The following is a 21,192-nucleotide window of genomic DNA, read 5'->3' on the forward strand; positions in this document are numbered from 1 at the left end:
TTGCAGCGTTTTGGTGTCCGTCTGATGACAATGAGCCAAACGGACAATGTAAGTCAATGGGGACGGATCTGTTTTCACTGACACAATAGAAAACGGATCCGTACTCTATTGACTTTCAATGGTGTTCAAGACGGATCCGTCTTGTCTGTGTTAAAGATAATGCAAACGGATCCGTTCTGAACGGATGCAGACGGTTGTATTATCTGACCATGACGGATCCGCACAAAACGCGAGTGTGAAAGTAGCCTAACATTGCACCCTGGGGTAGATCTGGTTTGATATTCGGTTGCTCTTGGACACGTCCTGCATTGGAGCCTTGTAATCTCGTACATTGGTGGCGTAATTGGTAAGAACAAGGGGTGTGATTAGTGTCAGATGATCTGCAGGTGATAGGACATCTCACTGCCCTAAGGCATGATGGGACGGCAGACACATGACAAACCAGGGAGCAGGATTCAAGCATAATGAGGTTAATCTAAAAAAAAATGAAGAAAAAAAAAACTATCCAAGGAAGAATGGGAGCTAGAGTAATTGATGAAAATAAAGTTTACACTGAGGCCAGTGACTGGCTGCAGCAGCCATGTGCCATATACGGCATCATCTCCGTTGTAAACACAGACCTGAGGTGAGGACTGGAGTGGCAGCAATGGAAACACCAAGGATGAAGCAGTAAGTATATTTAAAAAAAAAATATATATATTATGTTAACATATTTAGGGGCTTTGGGGAGACATTTAAATACGTTGGATAACCTCTATACAGATATTTTTGGCAATAATTACATCCCAAGGGCCATGTAACTGTATGAGGGCTTGTTTTTAGCAGGACTAGTTGTATTTTGGAGTTGCATATAGTTAATCGGTTAGATTGTATTCGCCTGTAACCAACAATTATTTTTGCGTGCTTCCACCATTCATGTGATGAAACTAAAATAACAAATCTAATTTTATTCTAGTGTTCAATAAAAATACAGCAATGCTAAATAAGTATATTTTTTACGTTTTGCTGCTTATGCTCAAGAAAACATATTTTACAGAGAAAAGGTACTTTTTGTGTTACATTATATATATATATATATATATATATATATATATTTATTTTATATAAGAATTTTGTCCCCACCCCTGGTCCCCCCTAAGATATTGTAACAGCTCTCTGTTTCTATATGAAAGCAACTGATGTTCCAAGGTGTTGAATTTACTGTGAAAGAGACATACATGGAAAGAATGTGTTTTCCAGTCCCTTTTGAGAATAATACAATATTTAACCAGAACAGAGCCTTTTGTTAAAGGGGTTGTCCCATCTCGCCATTTCCACGGTAAGATGCAACTAAGAGCTGGCCCCATACGGCTGGGCTTATGGAAACTGCTGAGCGGTCTGGCAGTCCGATGTTTCCCTAACTCCCACTGTAGTGAATCGGAGGTAAGTAAACATTGCAGAACAGGGTAGGCTGCTTCCGTAACTGCCAAGTCACACTGTTTGTGTAGCTCCTATTCACTGCAATGAGAGCTATGAGATCGGCACTAAGTCAGTTATTTCCTCAGTAAAGGCCCATTCCCACGACCGTATATTTCTGTCCGCATCTTTTCTGCATTCATTTCAATGGGGCTGCAAGACACCGTGTGCTGTCCACATCTGCATGTCTGTTTCGCGGACCCGCAAAAAATAACGTGTCCTATTCTTGCCCGTAATTGCGAACAAGGATAGACATTTCTATCATGGAGAAGGATGTTCCGTTCTGCAAAATGCAGAAGGCAGACAACCAGTATCCATGTTTTGCGCAATTTGCAGACTGCAAAAACACATATGGTCGTGTAAATGAGCTCTTACTGTGAGCCAAACCCAGTTGTGACGCCTACTCAGAGATCAGGTATAATGGAAAGATCTGCACCTGTTCTGTGTTTTTGACTCACAATAACTGATGGAAATAACTGAAGTGTGAACTCAGCCTAAGAGATCTACAATGCTAACTGTAAAATATACGTGCACACAGAAATAATGGTTAAAGGCATAAAGAAGACTAACCAGAGGGGAAAAACAGGCTTACCTTCATTGCCATCACTTCTGCTTCCTCTGAATTCTCCAGTGGTTTCTCATATGTCTTACCAACTTTTGCCACAAAGTCTTTTACAGTCTCACACAAAACCCTTGAGGAGGAAATACAATGAAGAGTAACAGCAGAGATGAGCTACAGCATACGGTAAATGTACAGAGCATGGTTTTACCACATACGTTATCCATTTTATGGTGTCGGAGAAACGAGGGAGAATTCCTATTTACCCGATTCCCTATCTGTTCCTGAACCGCTCCTTAGCGTCGCGCAGAGGTCACGCTCACAGGTCAGATTTGCCATAGATGTTGAGCTGAACCCACGCTGACATTTGGCGACAATCCTCAGTGCTATTCACATGCAGCCGAAAATGTCAGCCACGCAAATAAATAGCATGTTACACAGAATATGCTCCTAAGTACTCGTTCAGAGTACTTAGGAGCAAACCACAGATACCGGCCCAAGTGCTTTCTGCATTTTGCGGAAGGCACACGGCTAGCTCTATACAGAAATTGCCTATTCTGGTCCGCAATTGCGGGCAAGATGATGACATTTTTTTGCCGCGGAACTACGCAGGGAACACACCGTGTGCTGTCCGCATCTTTTGCGGCCCCATTGAAATGAATGGGTCCACACCCGTTATGCAAAACTGCGGAACGGATGCGAACCCATTCGCACAGTCGTCTGAATGAGCCCTAAGAGAGGAGTATTAGCCCAACTGAATGACAATCTGTGGCTGCTCAAACTGAACCCGAGGGTCGGCCCCGTAGTTCTGCTGCTGACATTCATGTTGGATTTTATCGCGACAGGTGAATATACAACACCAACCTTCTACATTACTCTAAATATGTGTCTGATGGTGGCCACAAGGTGAACCTATGCTCCTAGTACATTATAGTATCAAAGAAAGTGTCCATCATTTAAAGGGGAGGAGCAAAGTCAACCGGCATGGTCATCAAATATGACAACATTGTAATAAAAACTAAACCTAGCAATAAAACAGACCTGAAAGAATCGTTAGATGGTATTGGTAGGTTTCATGATGCCTCAGTAGAACAAATGTAAGACTTGGAAAACATACACAGCATAAAAAATAAAAATAAAATCTAAAAATGTGAAGGTTTCTGGGGCACAAAAGCCTGCAGTGTAACAGCGGGCGTACAGACGACTCACTTTGCAGAAGATATTACTATGGAATGCTTGTCTGAATTGAGAATTTTCGCCAAATGAGTGGCCACCGAGTCTTCATATGCAGATATCTGAAAGTGGCAAAATTGTTATTATATAGGTTTTTCTTTACTCTATTCCTATAGCTTGATTTTTTTTCTGTGTCGTATACACTGAATTTTGTTAGTCTTTCTAAATGAAAAATTCAGATGGGAGAAAACATTTTTTTATCTAAGACATGAACAAAAAACAAACAAAAAAAAAGACCTTCCTGAAATCACATAAGGCGTTTTGTGAAATTGACTTCAATGCAGCCTTTTCAGCCAGGAGGTGGTCCAAAATTAAAGAAAGTATACAGGAAAGACATCCACTCCTGTGTTTGGCAAAAAAAAAAAAAAAAACTGCCACAAAAACTGCACGTGTGATTTTGGTCTTCAGTAAAAAACAGAAGTGGACTACATAAAATGGTGAAACACCTATACAGTGGCTTAGATGACCAAGATTACGTATATTTCAGCAGCAGGGAAGACAGCACTGCCTTTAGAAAAGTGAAGTAGTCGCCACTTCCATTACATAGAAGACAATGTTTTTGTGGGGGGACCAAAGCTTCAAAATGGGAGATAATAAATACAGTGCATTGCTCAACAGACCAGTGGGATTTAGGGTACTTTCACACTTGTGTTTGAGGATCCACAAATCCGTATGCAAAAGTATAGCATTATTTCTGAATCTGGATCCGTCTGACAAATGCATTGAAATACCATATCCGTCTCTCCGGTATCATCTGGAAAAATGGATCCGGTATTTTTTTTTTTTCACAGATTTAAAGGTCTGGGCATGCGCAGACCGGGAAACCGGATCAGGTTTTCCAGAACACTTGGTACCGTATCCGGCATTAATACATTTCAATGGAAATTAATGCCGGATCCGACATTCTATCAAGTGTTCTGGAATTTGGGCCTTAGGAAATACCGCAGCATGCTGCTGTATTTTCTCCAGCCAAATACCGTAAGAGGGACTCAACTGAGGACATCCTGATGAATACTGAACGGAATGCTTTCCATTCAGAATGCATTAGGATAGAACTGAAGCGTTTTTTTTCCGGTATTAAGCCCCTGTGATGGACCTCAATACCGGAAAACTTTAACGCTAGTGTGAAAGTACCCATAGGCTACTTTCACACTTGCGCTTGATCGGATCCGTTCTGAACGGATCCGATCATATTAATGCAGACGGAGGCTCCGTTCAGTACGGATCCGTCTGCATTAATAACTTAGAAAAATTTCTAAGTGCGCAAGATGCCTGAGCGGATCCGTTCAGACTTTCAATGTAAAGTCAATGGGGGATGGATCCGCTTGAAGATTGAGCCATATGGTGTCATCTTCAAGCGGATCCGTTCCCATTGACTTACATTGTAAGTCTGAACGGATCCGCTCGCCTCCGCACGGCCAGGCGGACAGCTGAACGCTGCAAGCTGAACGCTGCGGAGGCGAGTGGAGCGGAGGCTGAACGCTGCCAGACTGATGCAGTCTGAGCGGATCCGCTCCATTCAGACTGCATCAGGGCTGGACGGAGGCGTTCGGGTCCGCTCGTGAGCTCCTTCAAACGGAGCTCACGAGCGGACCGACGAACGCAAGTGTGAAAGTACCCTTAGCTGGTATACGTACTTAACGATCTTCCAAATGATGATAGGTCTTCGTTAACACTAGACTTCACATACAAGGCACATACTGATACTCTAATCCACAGATTTTTACACTAGACGTAAAAAGAGACACTGTAGATGCACACTTACTTGGCACTCTTCAGACTCCTCTTCTGGAGATATGGGAAGTATTGAGGCTTTTGGCGGTAACTTCAACTCATACGACATTATACTCCATCTACAATGACAAGAATGCTTAATGCATATACTCGTAGCTTTCTTAAAGGGCATCTGTCAGCAGATTTGTACCTATGACACTGGCTGACCTGTTACATGTGCACTTGGCAGCTGAAGGCATCTGTGTTGGTGCCATGTTCATAGGTGTCCGCATGGCTGAGAAAAATTATGTTTTAATAAATGCAAATGAGCCACTAGGAGCAATAGGGGCGTTGCTGTTACACCTAGAGCCTCAGCTCTCTCTGCAACTGACGCACCCTCTAAACTTTGACAGGGCCAGGCAGTGAAAACATCAAACACCTAGTCCTGCCAATAAAAGTGCAGAGAGAGCAGAGCCTCTCTGTGTAACAACAACGCCCCCATTGCTCCTAGAGGCTCATTTGCATTTATTAAAACAACATTTTTCTCAGTAATGCGGGCACATATGAACATGGGAGCAACACAAATGCCTCCAGCTGCAAAGTGCACATGGAACAGGTCCGCCAGTGTCATAGGTACAAATCTGCTGACAGATAGACTTTAAGAATGCGGTGTTGGGCAGCACAGACAAGTGTATGGTTAAATTCTGGAGAGACGGCAAGCATCAAGATGACAATAAAAGGCATACTGCTACTAAATCCTAAAGTAAATTTATAGTTACATAGTACGGAAATTAAAAATACAATACATTTCTCCCAGTTGTGTTTGCCTTTCTTCAAAAGGGGCAAGTTCAAATTATTATTGCGTTCAATAGCACCTGAAGTACAATTCTAAAACTAAGCCAATTGCATACATATAAGGAGGCATTAAAGGCTATGGAAAACTTTGGGGTAATTTAGTTTTTATGATAGTATTTTACTCATTTTGAGCTACATTTTTGCAATTAGTCTTTATTAACAATTTCTAGCAGTTTTTGTGATACAGGGGTTAAAGTTGTCTATTTGCAGACTGTCACCTTGTGTTTCCTGTGAGTGCTGTCAGGGGAAGGCTCATGCACAGCTCTCTCCTGATCTGATAAACACTGATTATAGCTAAACTGTTATCATAATGATAAGAATATGGCTTAACTCCATGTTCATGAGGTCAGGAGATCAGTGCTAAGAGCTCTACATGAGCCATCATCTGACAGGACCCCCGAGTAAACACAAGGTGACAGTCTGCAAATAGACAACTTTAACCCCTGCATCACAAAAACTGTTGGAATTTTTTAATAAAAACTAATAGCACAAATGATTTTAACCCAAGATAAGTAGAATGCAATTTAAAAAGTTTCCCTAAAAGTGTTTATAGCCTTTAAAGGGGGTCAGTAACCAAGTTTATGCTGCCCGATTTGAGAACAACATGTGACAGAGCCCTGATTCCATCGAGATACCATTTACAGCATGGTTCATGTTATTTCAGCTGCAGTGGGAGCCAAGGATGCAGCCTGGGCAGTGTTGTGGACGGGCAGTATAGTCAGCGATAAATGCAACTTTTTGTTGGATATATACTAGCACATCTTTTCTAACTGTGAGGATAAACAGAGGCTCCATAGCGAGGTTTATAACAAAAACCAGACTTCAACTGTATGGTCCATCATTTTCTGACAACACATTTTCTTACAAATCTACATATTCCATAGAAGCCATTTGAAAGCAGTGACGCAGCGAAGCAATTAATGATATAACCACGTGCTACGGGTAGGTTTAGCAACCTCAGGCACTCCAGCTGTTAAACTACAACCCCCAGCAGTCTCGATTCACTTGTAGGGGAGTTCTGAAAGCAGCCTGGCATGCTGGGAGTTGTAGCTTCACCAAATCTGGAGTGCTGGAGGTTGCTGATCCCCGCTCTACAGATATTCTAAGTTGGGAATATTCTAGTAGCAACAATTTCTAGCTGTGCTTTCCGCACAATGTCTGAGAATTACAACACATTCACCAAAGAACTAGGGCTTTGCCTCGGAGCAGTGTATGGCTGCCGTAAGACGGTCACAACAACATCAATAACTCTCCACTAAAAGAGTAGCAAAGAACCATACACAATCAATACTTAATAAGACATCGTCTTAAACAAGCTCAATGCCAAAAAAGACCAAGGCTTTGTTCTCATATGTGTTGGAGGCTCCATTTGACGCCTCATTTGCAAAGTCTGTCAAAAATGTTAGATGAAATAGAGCTGCCTGCTGTGCTATTATGTCCGGGAAAATGATGGACGCCATGACAGAAACCCAATGGATCCCATTATAGTCAACAGGGTTTGTTGGGCACAGTTGGTGTCCATTGTTTGACGGATCAGTCCATGACTTACATTCTGTTTTCCTGTTCTTATGATGGTACAGAAGAACTGAATGCCCTGATGCAAATGTGAGTGAAGCCTTAAGGCCCCCACACACATTCAATAGCTGTCGGACTGTTGGCCGAATGACTGTATTGCCGACAGCTCTCTCCTGACTCTCTTATGGCTTCCATGTACGAGTTTAGCAGAGTTAAACGTGTCGTGTATTCTATGGGGAGAGCGGAGAAAGATGCTGCCAAACACTTCTGGTGGCAGCTCATCTCCTGGGAGAATAAAGGGATGGGGTGAAAATATTAATTTCACCGGATCCTTCTCTCCCCTAATCAACTGTCTGGGGAGAGACTGTAGCTTCAAATATACTGCTGTCTCTTATGAGACTGTTGGTCTGTTGGATTTACTAAGCCCTGGTGCATGTGGATCCAAATAAACTTATGGATGTTATCAGCTAATTATGTATAGGTCAGACATGGGTCCTTCAGGTACCAAGGACTAGTAAACTGCTGAAAGAGACCAACAGTAGAGGAAGATAAAAGGACAGTGTTTATGGAAAAGAAAGAAATTGTACCTGTCCAACATTTTAGTGCTGGCACGTTCTAGCTTCTCCAATATCTGAGGCAACTGTGTGTCATCATCACAGGTAGCACCCCAACCAAGCACCCGCGCCAGGTCGTTTCCAGTACCCAGGGGAAGGACTCCTAGTTGACACTATAGATATAATTATATAGAGGCATATAAGATTACTTAAAAGTAAGTAACACAATAGAAAGACAATCTGTGCAATCTGTCTTACCAGGAAATTCACTGTTTGCCATGGACCACACTCATTTTACTTATTAATGGGCTTCTACAGCATTAGAAAAAACATGGCTGTTTTCTTCTAAAATATGTGCCACACCGGTCCATGGATTGTGTCTGGCATCGCAGCTCAACTTCACAGAAGTTACACTTCAGCAAATAACATTGATCATGTCGAGAAAATGAATACAAGGCACTTACTAATGTATTGTGATTGTCCATATTGCCTTCTTTCCTGGCTGGATTCATTTTTCCATCACATTATACACTGCTCCTTTCTAGGGCATATGACCACCCTGCAATCCATTAGCGGTGGACGTGCTTGCACGCTATACCAAGAAGCGCTGGCCTCTCTGGAGGTTGGGACCATGGGGGCGCACAAAGGCACACATGCACAGCAGTTCCTGTCCCGGGTACCTCATATCTATGTTGCAGCGGTGGCCGTGGCCATATGGACCATCACAATAGTACATTAGTAAGTGTCTTGTATTAATGTTCTTTACATGATAAGTGCCATCACCTTTAATAATTCAGGTCACAAGATGAAAGTTCTCCTCTGTCATACGAAAAATGAATAATACAAAGCATGTATGGAAAATTTGTATATATATATATATTTTTTTTATTCATACACATGCAATTGCTTTATTTGTATAATTAAGAGGAAGACAGGTACAGACAAAAACATGATCCAAAGCTTTTAGCTAAAGAGGTTATATCAGAGGATCACTGTTGTTTCAAGTGGTTGTCACAAAAGGGACATCCCCGCTCTGATAAGCAAGTCGCCCTTGAGGTTAGCTGATCAATAAAGATCCCGTAGAGTCTACATTGACCTATTTCCCGTGAAAATTGTTAAAAGCCAGTTTCCGGTATACCACTGCTACTAAAAATACCACAGCACAACATTTACATAAGGGTTATATAATAATAGAAACAACCGCAGTACAATATTCTGTGAAATGCTACGCATACTGACCTGCTTGTGCAAGCTCAGCTTATCTATCTCAGACAAAACCCAGCCAACGCTTCCATCGCCTCCACACACAAGTATTCGGAAGTTATCAAACTTCTGAAATAATCGTAAACTACAAAAAAAAGAAAGAAGAAGTGAAAGAAAATAAAAAAACATAAAGGTCATGAAGCTTCCGTAAGTCCGTTTGTTTCTAATGTTCACAGCCTTAAAGGGGATGTCATAAACAGCACCCATAAGCTGTGTCTTTTAGTGACAATACTAAGCATAGCACACTGACAAACGTGGTTTTAGGGCAAAATAGAAAAAAGCTAACCGTTTTATTCTAATAACAGAAGAGAGGTGCAAAATGTTTTACCTCATTCATCCAATGTCTAAAACATTCCCCCCCAATGTCCAGGCCCCTCATATAGATTATACTTACCCCGCTCCCCCGCACACAGCTGCATCTCCTGGATGCTGGAGATGCAGCGGCGGCCGTGCGGGGATCATATAATCTAGATATGAGGGGCCAGAGCATGGGGGGCATGTTTGATACTTTGTATAATCCCTTTAAATTTGCCAATGACTACACCGGATTATCCTATTGCCCACTTAAAGGTGTTGTCCCGGATTTTGATATTGACGGCCTATCCTCAGGATAGGCCGTCAATGTCTAATCGGTGGGAGTCCAACACCCAGCACCCCCACTGGTCAGCTGTTTGAAGAGACCGCCTCACAGTTTACCAATAACAGCAGCGCATTCAGGTGAATGAGACTGAGCTGCGCCTAGTCATGCGACGGATGTACACGACGTCACTGGCCTAGTAAGAGCCACAGCACTCACCGAGTGCCACAGCCTCTTCAAACTGCTGATCAGGGAGGGTGCCAGGAGTCGAACCCCCACCAATCAGATATTAATAATTTATCCTGAGGATAGGCCATCAATATCAAAATCCCAGACAACGCTTTTAAAGGGAACCTGTCATCTTTATGCTGCCCATACTAACGGCAGAATAAAGTAGGTGAGTTGATTTCAGCGGTCTGTCATTTATAAGTTAAAAGTAAGTGGTTGCTGAGAACTAACATCACAATCATTGCAGACTGGGCCTGGAAAAGAGTCACAGCCACCTGAGAAGAGTCCTGGTTATTCATGAATTCCTGCTCTCCTGCCCACCTGCTGATGACTGACCGTCTTCTACCTAGTTTTCCCCCTTTCTCTCTAGGAGAGAACTGCCAACCATCAGCAGAAGGTCGGGAGAGCAGGAGATTATGTATAACCAGGACTCTACTCAGGTAGATTTGACTCTTCTCAAGTCCTGGGCTGTAATAATTATAATGCTTATTCTCGGCAACCACTTACTTTTAGCTGATGTGTGGCACACCGCTGAAATCTGCATTTCTGTCACTATTTTATACTGCCCTCAGTACGGTCAGCAGAAAGTTGCTGACAGGTTCCCTTTAAATCCTCTCAATCTGGGTGGGAAATAAAATCATCCAATGCATGCTAATGGCTGGCAACTCATCAACATTTTAGCAGAGATAAACCTTTTGCTGATCTCTGTTAAAAAGATCAGAGGATTACATCTGTGCCCCTTTTCTTGCTAGTGCTGAAAACATTCATTTTGCAGATTTCTATGCCATGTTTGAAAATGAGGTGTTATCAGTGTCATTTACCTCTTTTGAGGATGCTTCAAGCATATCCATATAGCTTTGCAGCATAAATGGAACTTCCCATTAATGGAAGTTATAGCATAACCCTAGGATATGTCATAAATGATTGATTAGTGGGGATCTGACTATTGGGATCGTCCCCAGTCACACAGTGTCCACTGTATAGTTGTTATGCTGGTGGCAGCCACCACTGATCTGATATTGGTGGCCTATTCTGAGAATTAGGTCATCAATATCTAAGTACCAGAAAACCCCTTTAAGACTTTGGCACAAGAAAATTAAAAGGGCTGCCATACTATCGCATTTAATAACAGATCAGTAGGACACAACTGGTTCAGCTTTGGGATCAGTGGTCCTGAAGTTGGACAGTCTCCTAGCAGTCATTATGTGCCTCAAGTGGCATTGAAAGTTACTGGTCTCCATGTGAATGAGTGCAATGTTAGTTTTTAGCCATAGACCTGTAGGTTCATTACCCTAAATGAGGTCCTCCATTCATCAAGTCAAACACCTGAGCGGGGTTCAGCAACTGCTTGAATCTTCGGAGGAATTTCACACCCTGATTGTCTCCGCTTTTTGAATTCACAAAGACAAGTAGAGGACTGGCACAAGAGGGAGGGCAGGTCGCTTTCCAGAACCCTGGCACAAGAATAAGGTTAGGTTCTAGTTATACCGTTCATCTGTCAGCACACATATATCCTGATTAATATACTTGTGCCTGTAATGTGGACAACCTAAACGATTACCCTCAAGTATCAAACATTTGCCCTGAGATATTCCCAAAGACTATACATTCCCAGTCTTCTTAATAATCCAGTTATAGCAAAAAGCCTCTGCATAGCAATAGGAGTAATATGTAGCACATTTCATTGCAAGATCATAAAATACTTCATAAGGTACTAAATGTTCTAGAAAACGGGAACGGCCTTAGGGTACATTCACACGACCGTGTGTAATCCTTTCCAATTTGCAAATAACGGAACCGTGTGTCCGCATTTTGCGGACAAATGACTTCCGTATGTCTTCCGTTATTTACTGTCCGCAAAAAACGGAAGGAAAAGAGAAAGAGAGAGAGAGAGAGAGAGAGAGAGAGAGAGAGAGAGAGAGAAAAGAATTATGGCCTTCAAAAATACGGAAACGGATCCGCAATAAACTGATGACATACGGAAACCATTCACTTGAATGGTTCTGCAGACCGATCTGTATGGACAATAGTAGGACCTGCTTCATATTTTTGCGGAATAGAAATGCGGACACACGGATGCGGACAACATACTGAATGTTGTCCGCACATTTTATTCACCCATAGGAATGTATGGGTCCGCTTTTATTCCGCAAAATGCGGAACGGATGCGGAAAAAATTATATGGTCGTGTGAATGTACCCTTAATGATGCATACCTAAACACTGCATACATTGAGGATTAAAAAAATACTCCATTCTGTAGGCACTTACCATCAGAGTCTATACTGTTGAGTGCTGTGGGAGGTATTATAGATACTTTGCATTGGCCAAGGGGACATTTTCGAGGATATTGGTCCTTGCATCCAGTGTGTACCTGAAAAACATAAAACATACTCAAATGGGGTATCTAGGTTTGTAAAAACAAGGCCTATCCTTAGGATAGTTTATCAATGTTACATTTGGGGCGATCTGACTCTTGCCGCCCCGTCACCCCCTGCCTATCGCTTAAGCTCTGTTACCTCTTCATTGCCTACATTGCACAATGCTATTGTTCTTGCAGCTCTGTCCCATTTACTGACCCATAACTGCTATGAAACGTACAGCATTTTACGGTACTACAAATGAAAATGAAGAGGCCACCGTGCTTGCATGAAGGAAGTGACACTGGTGATCGAGGTGGGTGCTGAAAGTCAGACTCTCACCAATCTGGTTTTAAAACCAGGAGAACAGAGTTTTCCACACTCACTATTGTTTTTAGTATGCTCCTCTAGATGCTTATCTCATGTACATCTTCTTCATCCTTTTTTTTCCCAATTTGGACTCTCCTGATCAGTTTTCACCATGTAACAAATCCCTCTGGTTAGTTTGTATGTAGTGCTTCCTGTTGCTGTATCCAACCAAACCCATGATGCGCTTCTCCTTTCTCTACCACAGCGCAAGCACCGCCTCTAACAAGCCCAGCTAGTTTACAGCTCCTCCCACCCAGCTAGTTACATACAATGCACCGCCCCTGTTGCTGCTTTGACACGCCCATGGACATATCACAGGAAATAAGAATGAGCTGCATGGACATGGTCACGTGACCACAGCCCATTACAGAAGAGAGGAGCAATAAAGAAATGCATCACAAAATCACAGCTACCTCAATAAATGATTATTTTAAAGGATGTAGATAAAAACCAGAAAACCCATTTAAAGGATATAGACATCTTTGTACTGATTTTTCTTATCGTTAATTTTCTTTATGCTGTACAGTCTTTGCAACTCCTGTACATAGCTAGCTGTACTGCTGCTTTTGACAGGAGCATACTGCTCCTGGCTGCTGTTGTCTGTCTCTGCTCTACCCCTACCTCCTCTCACAGTATCCCAGTGCCAGATATACCAGAAGGGAAGGAAAAGAACTGGTAGCAGTGCAGAGAATAGAGATTGAGGAAAGAAACCAAGAAAGGGCAGACTGCACTGTATCAAAGTGTGTATAGAGAAGGGCAAACAAGGCAGTCTGCAGGGCAAAGGGGGGAAAGATCAGACAGGCTGAGTAGAAGAGGACACCCACTGCTCGCTACCAAGGGGTTATGGCCACTGCTGCAGCACATGTACAAAGTGGTTGGGACCTTGTACTACAGTGTGCAAGCACGACCACCGCTGCTGGATTGCAGGGTGGTCATAACCACTGGAAATTAACAGTGTATAATGTGATGGAAAAATGAATCAATCACAATACATTAGTAAGTGTCTTGTATTAACTTTCTCTACATGATAAATGCCATTTGCTGAAGTGAGACGACCCTTTTAACGGGCAGCGCAGGAATGAAGTTGTGCTACATCCAGCGCATCCAAATGAAAAAAGTCAAAACTAAGAGCACATTGCACACTTCATTCAAAGTGAATTAAGGAATTAAATTTACACACAAACTTACTACAACATTTTTCTTCAAGGCAACCACTAACATGTTACAGGTGTCAATCGCCTTCACCAAGTGCAACAGTTTACTGCAATGACCTTATTACTGGCAATAAACTTGTGAAATGAATGGCATGTATAGAATTTTACAATATTCAACAATCGAAGTAAACAGTAAAGTCTAGATAAAGGAAAAGTACAGCATTCTCACCATTGCTTTACACCAAAGGCACCGCCAATCCTGCAGGCGTAACACACTGCCACACGTCTTATCACAAACTGCACATTTGGCACTGACAGGCAAGTTTCCTTCTAGCCACTGATGAGGCATTGCTATCTGGAAAGAAAAATCGGACATAGCAAGTCATTAACACTGGCAACCAAAATGTCTTACATCCGTGGCCTTAAAGAGGACATGTCACATCTCCTGACATTTGTCAGTTTTAATAGCTTCATGCATTCCCCATGTAATAATACTGGGGCATCTATTCTTATGACTGTATGTTGTGCCATTCCTTTATTATTCCTGCTAGAAGTTACAAATGAATGGTTAGCAGATGGGTGTTACCAGTTAGGGGTTTGTCCCTGCACAGTCTGACACTGGCATTGGCAGCACTGATTGGATAGTGTCAGACTGTAGAGGGACAAACCTCAACTTTTAGCACCCATCTGGACCATCGTTGCAAACTGCTGCCAATTCATTCATAACTAATCTCTCGGTATAGAGCCATATTGACACTAAGGGGGAGATTTATGAAGACCCGTGCTTGCAGCTCCGGTCTTGATATCGCCTGCACTGCCGGAGGATGCAACTAATTTATGACGACGCTTAGATCTCGTAAAAAAAATAGGCACATCCTCCTGCAGTCCGTGTGCCTAAACAGAAATCTAAGACGGCTCAGAGCTGCCCTAGATTTCTGGCTTCATGTGCACAAGAAAACCGGCGTAAATGAAGAAAAATTTGTTGCAACTGTTGGTCACACCGCCTTCTCTCACTTGCCATGCCCTTTTCTGAAAAAGTGGTAAAAAACCCTCAAGATGCATTGATTTTTGAAAAAGTCGCAGAAACGTAGTATTTCCAACATGCAAGTTGTTTCCAGGGAAAAGAAAAAGATACAAAGCACAAGCCAATATCTATACTCACACCATCCTCATCCTCAATGATATCTTTGCCAATGGAAGCTAGCGTTGTCCACTTGCAGTTGTTTGTAGCTCTTACAGCACATCTCTTATGAGCCTTAAATTTACACACTAAAATAATGAGAGAGATAGAATAGTACAAACGGTTGCATTGATGCCAGGGCGGACTGCGTATAGGACATTGCTCAGATTCCTAAAGAGGACTTTTCACCGCTCCTGACATGTCTGTTTTAATAGCTTCATACATTCCCCATGTAATAACAATTCTGGAACATCTATTCTTTTGGCTCTGTGTTGTGCCATTCCTCTATTATTTGTGCTAGAAGTTATGAATGAATTGCTAGCAGTCTGCAGTAAGGGTACAGAGGGGTGGGAACCAGTTGGGGGTGTGTACCTGCACAGGATGAAAATGGCAGCACTGATTGGACAGAGTGAGTCTGTGCAGGTACACACCCCAACTGGTTCCCACCCCTCTGTACCCTTACTGCAGACTGCTAGCAATTCATTCATAACTTCTAGTAGAAATAATAAAGGAATGGCACAACATACAGACATAAGAATAGATGCTCCAGTATTGTTATTACATGGGGAATGTATGAAGCTATTAAAACAGACATGTCAGGAGCGGTGACAGGTCCTCTTTAAGTCTGATTCCAACAGCTTTAAATTAAAAAAGAAATATTATATATACAGTGTCTATTTAACTATTGCAAAATGTGTTGTAAGTGGAGATAGCACGGTATGCTATTCCACTGCACATATAGCAAGAAGCCAGAGTGACAAGCAATTACTTAGGATCTACAGCATCTACCAGGGGCAGGCGCTGCCTGTAGGGGGCTGTGTACAGATAGCGGCTTTCCTGCCTCCCTGATGCCAATATCACTGCAGACACAGGCGCTCTCAAGCAGCAGCTCCATGGATTTTATTTTAAACACACACTCATTTGCTGGTGACAAAATAAACACTTAAGAAAATCTGATTTCTCTATGTAAATGTTTGGAGTAACGTCTGACCGATACTGAAGTAATTAAACAGTGAGGTTTTACGTGTGCTTCACCTGTATCGCCGCCATCAGGCATTTAGCACAGGGGTGGAAAGCATCATTCACATAGGAAAAATGTAGGTTATTTCCAGGGCAAACACAAAGGAATCACAGGTTGTTTTTAGAACTTGCTGCCTGAGTATACAGTAAATTTCCTTCTATTTGACATCAAACGGGAAAAAAGGAAAAACAATCCTTTACATTATGTTTTTTTTATTTTATTTCATTGAAGGCAGGAAAAAATACTCTGCTGCCTGGAAACTGTCAACAGGTATGCCGGCTGCCCCCACCAAGTCTTATGTATTTTAGAGGGGATCCTATGAATAACACTCATCTGTCCATATGACATGATATATATTAGACCAGGCATCCTCAAACTGCGGCCCTCCAGCTGTTGTAAAACTACAACTCCCACAATGCCCTGCTGTAGGCTGATACCTGAAGGCTGTTCGGGCATGCTGGGAGTTGTAGTTTTGCAACAGCTGGAGGGCCGCAGTTTGAGAATGCCTGTATTAGACTGTTGGGTCTCCAGTCACAGGAAACGACGACTAGAACAAGGGATCGCCATACCCTCCAATGTGGAGATGCAAGAAGTGGTGGCCAAGCGAGCAAAACCCAGCTCTCTACCAGCCTATGGGAGAAAAGGAACCCAAGCATATTCAGGAGATGCCTTGTACCATCTACAGCACCTAGACTAGCGCCTACACCCAGATCTGTCATCGCCAATCACCATCTTGGACTATTATCTGCAGTAATACATGGGTAGTACAGCAGATCAGGAGTCCAGGTCACTACTTTTTATTTTACTACTGCCCCACCACCCACCCCGAATTCCTTCACTGTCAGTATAATAATAAATGCAGGCAAAAAAAAAAGAGCCCCTGATGTACTAGAAGGTTATTAAAGTAAATGGTATCTGTAACAGAGAAGGTCACTTGCGTACATCATCTCCTGCAAAAGGGTAGATTAGGCGAGAATATGCCAGTCTGTACCAGTTTCTAGTACCAAGGACTAATGGGTAGCAGATAAGCATATAAGGGGTGACCTCCAGCTTAATTACGTGATTAATGTGTTCATGCTTAATTAATGTATTCATACGTAGCTGGAATATGTACATGTTAATTTAACCGTTTCACAGAGTTCTACCGCAAAATGATGTGTTTAATGACGACTGGTTACTTTTTGTACATAAACGGATCAGAAGCTATGAGACAGAGAAGCTTGCTGAGCTCGGATCCAGCCATATCTGTGTTTCATCTGACTCTGTCCATACAGTTATCATTTTATATTTCTGCGAATTCGGAACACCAGACAAAAGCAGGCACTGCTGCCTGAAATACACAGTCCGGACTGCTGTGCTGTAATGGAGAGGACTCGTGTGCGCATGCACAGCAGTCCTGACTATTTATTCCAGCACAGCATTGAGAGATGACAACAGAGACAGGGACAGTAGGCAAATAAAGAAAAGCAGTCTGGATTCCTTATATCTACTACTACTACTCATGTGGTACTGCAGAGAATCGTCCAAAATCATGGTGACAGATTTCCTTTAAATAGCTGTTGGCCAATAGCTATCCACTCATCCCTTACAAACAGCATGCATATATATTTCAGGACAGGGGAAGGGGCAGCAGCCGACTATGCCGACATCCAACATGCTCAATGATCTGATTTGTACCTATGAAACTGTCTGACCTGTAGTATGTGCGCTTGGCATTTGAAGGCCTCTGTGTTGGTCCCATGTTCATATGTGCCCGCATTGCTGAGAAAAACAATGTTTTAATATATGCAAATGAGCCTCTAGGAGCAAAGGGGAGCTGAGCCTATAGGTGTATCGGCAATGCCCCCGTTGCTCCTAGAGGCTCATTTGTATATATTAAAATACATTTTTCTCAGCAATGCGGGCACATATCAACATGGCACCAACACAGATGCCTTCAGATGCCAAGTGCACATGGAACAGGTCAGCCAATGTCATAGGTACAAATCTGCTGACAGGGAAGCAATACTTTTGATGACGTTATAGTAGTCAAAGGGGGTTGGCTCATCTCAGACATTGGGTGCACATCACTAGGACCCACTCCTATTTCAAGTACAGGTACTCTGAAGTGAACGTGGCCACCCTAAAATCATTTCTATGGGAGTTCCAAAAATAGTCAAGTGCTGGCCAGAGGTGAATGGAGTGGGGGCCACGCTTGTGTGGTGTGCTCCCTTTCACTTTCAGGGGCCCATCACGGCACCTACATATATGACGTTGGTTATATATCCTAGCTATATGCCACTAATGTCTGATATGATATAAACCCCTTTAAGTAGTCATAGCTTACATAAAATCTGTATTCATGGAGATTACTATGGATTGTCCTTCACTGGACCACTTTTAGTAGGGACAAACCTCTGCATGTAAGAAATACCCCACAAGACCTGCGGTTTTAGAGACGGTCTGACCAAGTTGTTTAGCCATTACTATCTGGCCACTGTCATAGTCAATCAGATCCTTACACTTCACTTTCTAAATCGTTTATCCCACCCATTGTCAGAAGATAATCAATGCTGCTCAGTTCTCCCGACAATGGGTTCAATGTTTTGGCCGATCAGTGCACGTCTGGCAGCCCATTACCTCATAAGGGGGATCAAAGCTTGTGTTGTAGACATGTTCGGAAAGATTATCTGACAGCAATCTCATGTGTATTGTCATCTCAGATAGTGAACCCCAATGACGACAGGGCCTAATGTGGTCACCAAGTGTGGGATATCGGAGTACCAGGAAATAAGTGATGGGCTACTGGACAGGATGAAGAGGACTCTAAATGATCATGCCCTCGTGAACATGTTAAAGATTTACCATATGTATCTTGGACTTTCCTAATACTGTCAATTGTGCAGAAAAAAAATGAACACAATATTTTTTTCTCCAATGTATTGACTGAGGAAAATAAACTGTCAGATGACATGCAGAATGTAAAAATAAATTCCCCATTAAAAGTGTCCTGTCTGACCCAGGAAGAAGTACATCAGCGACTTAAAAAGATTAAAATAGACAAATCGCCAGGACCGGATGACATACACCCCCGTATCCTAAGGGAATTAAGTAATGTCATAGCCAGACCCTTATTTCTGATATTTGCAGATTCTATACTGACAGGGAATGTCCCACAGGATTGGCACATGGCAAATGTGGTGCCAATATTCAAAAAGGGTCCAAAAACAGAGCCTGGAAACTATAGGCCAGTAAGTTTAACATCTGTTGTGGGTAAACAGTTTGAAGGTTTTCTGAGAGCTGCTATGTTAGAGCATCTCAACGGAAATAAGCAAATAACGCTATATCGGTCATGTCAAACTAATTTAATCAGTTTCTATGAGGAGGTAAGTTCTAGACTTGACAGCGGCGAATCAATGGATGTCGTATATCTGGACTTCTCCAAAGCATTTGACACTGTACCACATAAAAGGTTAGTATATAAAATGAGAATGCTCGGACTGGGAGAAAACATCTGTATGTGGGTAAGTAACTGGCTCAGTGATAGAAAACAGAGGGTGGTTATTAACGGTACACACTCAGATTGGGTCACTGTCACTAGTGGGGTACCTCAGGGGTCAGTATTGGGCCCTATTCTCTTCAATATATTTATTAATGATGTTGTAGAAAGCTTGCATAGTAAAATATCAATTTTGGCAGATGACACTAAACTGTGTAAAGTAATTTACACTGAAGAGGACAGTATACTACTACAGAGGGATCTGGATAGACTGGAGGCTTGGGCAGATAAGTGGCAGATGAGGTTTAACACTGACAAATGTAAAGTTATGCACATGGGAAGGAATAATGCAAATCCCCCGTACACACTAAATGGTAAAACACTCAGTAACACTGACATGGAAAAGGACCTAGGAATTTTAATAAACAGCAAACTAAGCTGCAAAAAACAGTGTCAGGCAGCTGCTGCCAAGGCCAATAAGATAATGGGTTGCATCAGAAGGGGCATAGATGCCCGTGATAAGAACATAGTCCTACCACTTTACAAATCGCTAGTCAGACCACACATGGAGTACTGTGTACAGTTCTGGGCTCCTGTAAACAAGGCAGACATAGCAGAGCTGGAGAGGATACAGAGGAGGGCAACTAAAGTAATAACTGGAATGGGGCAACTACAGTACCCTAAAAGATTATCAAAATTAGGGCTATTCACTTTAGAAAAAAGACGACTGAGGGGAGATCTAATTACTATGTATAAATATATCAGGGGTCAGTACAGAGATCTATCCCATCTTCTATTTATCCCCAGGACTGTGACTGTGACAAGGGGACATCCTCTGCGTCTGGAGGAAAGAAGGTTTGTACACAAACATAGAAAAGGATTCTTTACGGTAAGAGCAGTGAGACTATGGAACTCTCTGCCTGAGGAGGTGGTGATGGTGAGTATAATAAAGGAATTCAAGAGGGGCCTGGATGTATTTCTGGAGCGTAATAATATTACAGGCTATAGCTACTAGAGAAGGGTCGTTGATCCAGGGAGTTATTCTGATTGCCCGATTGGAGTCGGGAAGGAATTTTTTATTCCCCTAAAGTGGGGAAAATTGGTTTATACCTCACAGTTTTTTTGTTTGTTTTTTTGCCTTCCTCTGGATCAACTTGCAGGATAACAGGCCGAACTGGATGGACAAATGCCTGTTTTCAGCCTTATGTACTATGTTATTATGTTACAATAAGGTTTCTGCAGATTTAGAGAACAAGATGACTGACATCAAGGAAACGTCCTCGAAAAAAACATCAAAGCAAAGACTCTGCTAAACAAGTCAGATCTATAGAAAAGGGAATAGAAGCTTACACCATGGTCAAAACAAGCAAAAAAAAAAAAAAAAAAAAAACTACTATAAGGAGTCCATTATTCCTCCTTCTCTATTAGCTTGTGGCCACAAAACAGACTTTTTAAAACAGACATATAACTAAGAAAAAGTAATTAGCCCACCACTCTCTGGGGACTCCATTTAAGAGACTAACCAGGAATATGCCTGGAAGTTCTTCAGGTGACCGTTAGTCAACAAAAGCCAGAAGACCATTAAATACTTTTACCCTACAGTCCAATTCCGCTGCTTCCTGAGATACTGTAGGTTGAGAGCTTTTACTTAGAAAATCCATAATCAGTAAGTTTTCCTT

The 21,192-nt window shown here is 42.3% G+C and overlaps 1 protein-coding gene across 5 annotated transcripts in view; it reads right to left on the bottom strand.

Annotated features, from left to right (window-relative positions):
- The window catches only part of DGKH (diacylglycerol kinase eta), a 215,421-nt gene that overhangs the window by 51,255 nt on the left and 142,974 nt on the right, over positions 1-21,192 (bottom strand). For all 5 annotated transcript variants that reach the window (XM_044286089.1, XM_044286090.1, XM_044286092.1 and 2 more), the window contains 9 exons: positions 14,997-15,103; positions 14,064-14,189; positions 12,223-12,325; positions 11,244-11,406; positions 9,124-9,232; positions 7,918-8,057; positions 5,013-5,100; positions 3,224-3,309; positions 2,048-2,147 (listed from right to left, as the gene is read on the bottom strand). In XM_044286089.1, the coding sequence (XP_044142024.1) occupies positions 2,048-2,147; positions 3,224-3,309; positions 5,013-5,100; positions 7,918-8,057; positions 9,124-9,232; positions 11,244-11,406; positions 12,223-12,325; positions 14,064-14,189; positions 14,997-15,103 (1,022 nt within the window). The remainder of the gene's footprint in view (positions 1-2,047; positions 2,148-3,223; positions 3,310-5,012; positions 5,101-7,917; positions 8,058-9,123; positions 9,233-11,243; positions 11,407-12,222; positions 12,326-14,063; positions 14,190-14,996; positions 15,104-21,192) is intronic.

This window comes from Bufo gargarizans, chromosome 3, assembly GCF_014858855.1.
Source record: "Bufo gargarizans isolate SCDJY-AF-19 chromosome 3, ASM1485885v1, whole genome shotgun sequence".
Classification (NCBI taxonomy): domain Eukaryota; kingdom Metazoa; phylum Chordata; class Amphibia; order Anura; family Bufonidae; genus Bufo; species Bufo gargarizans.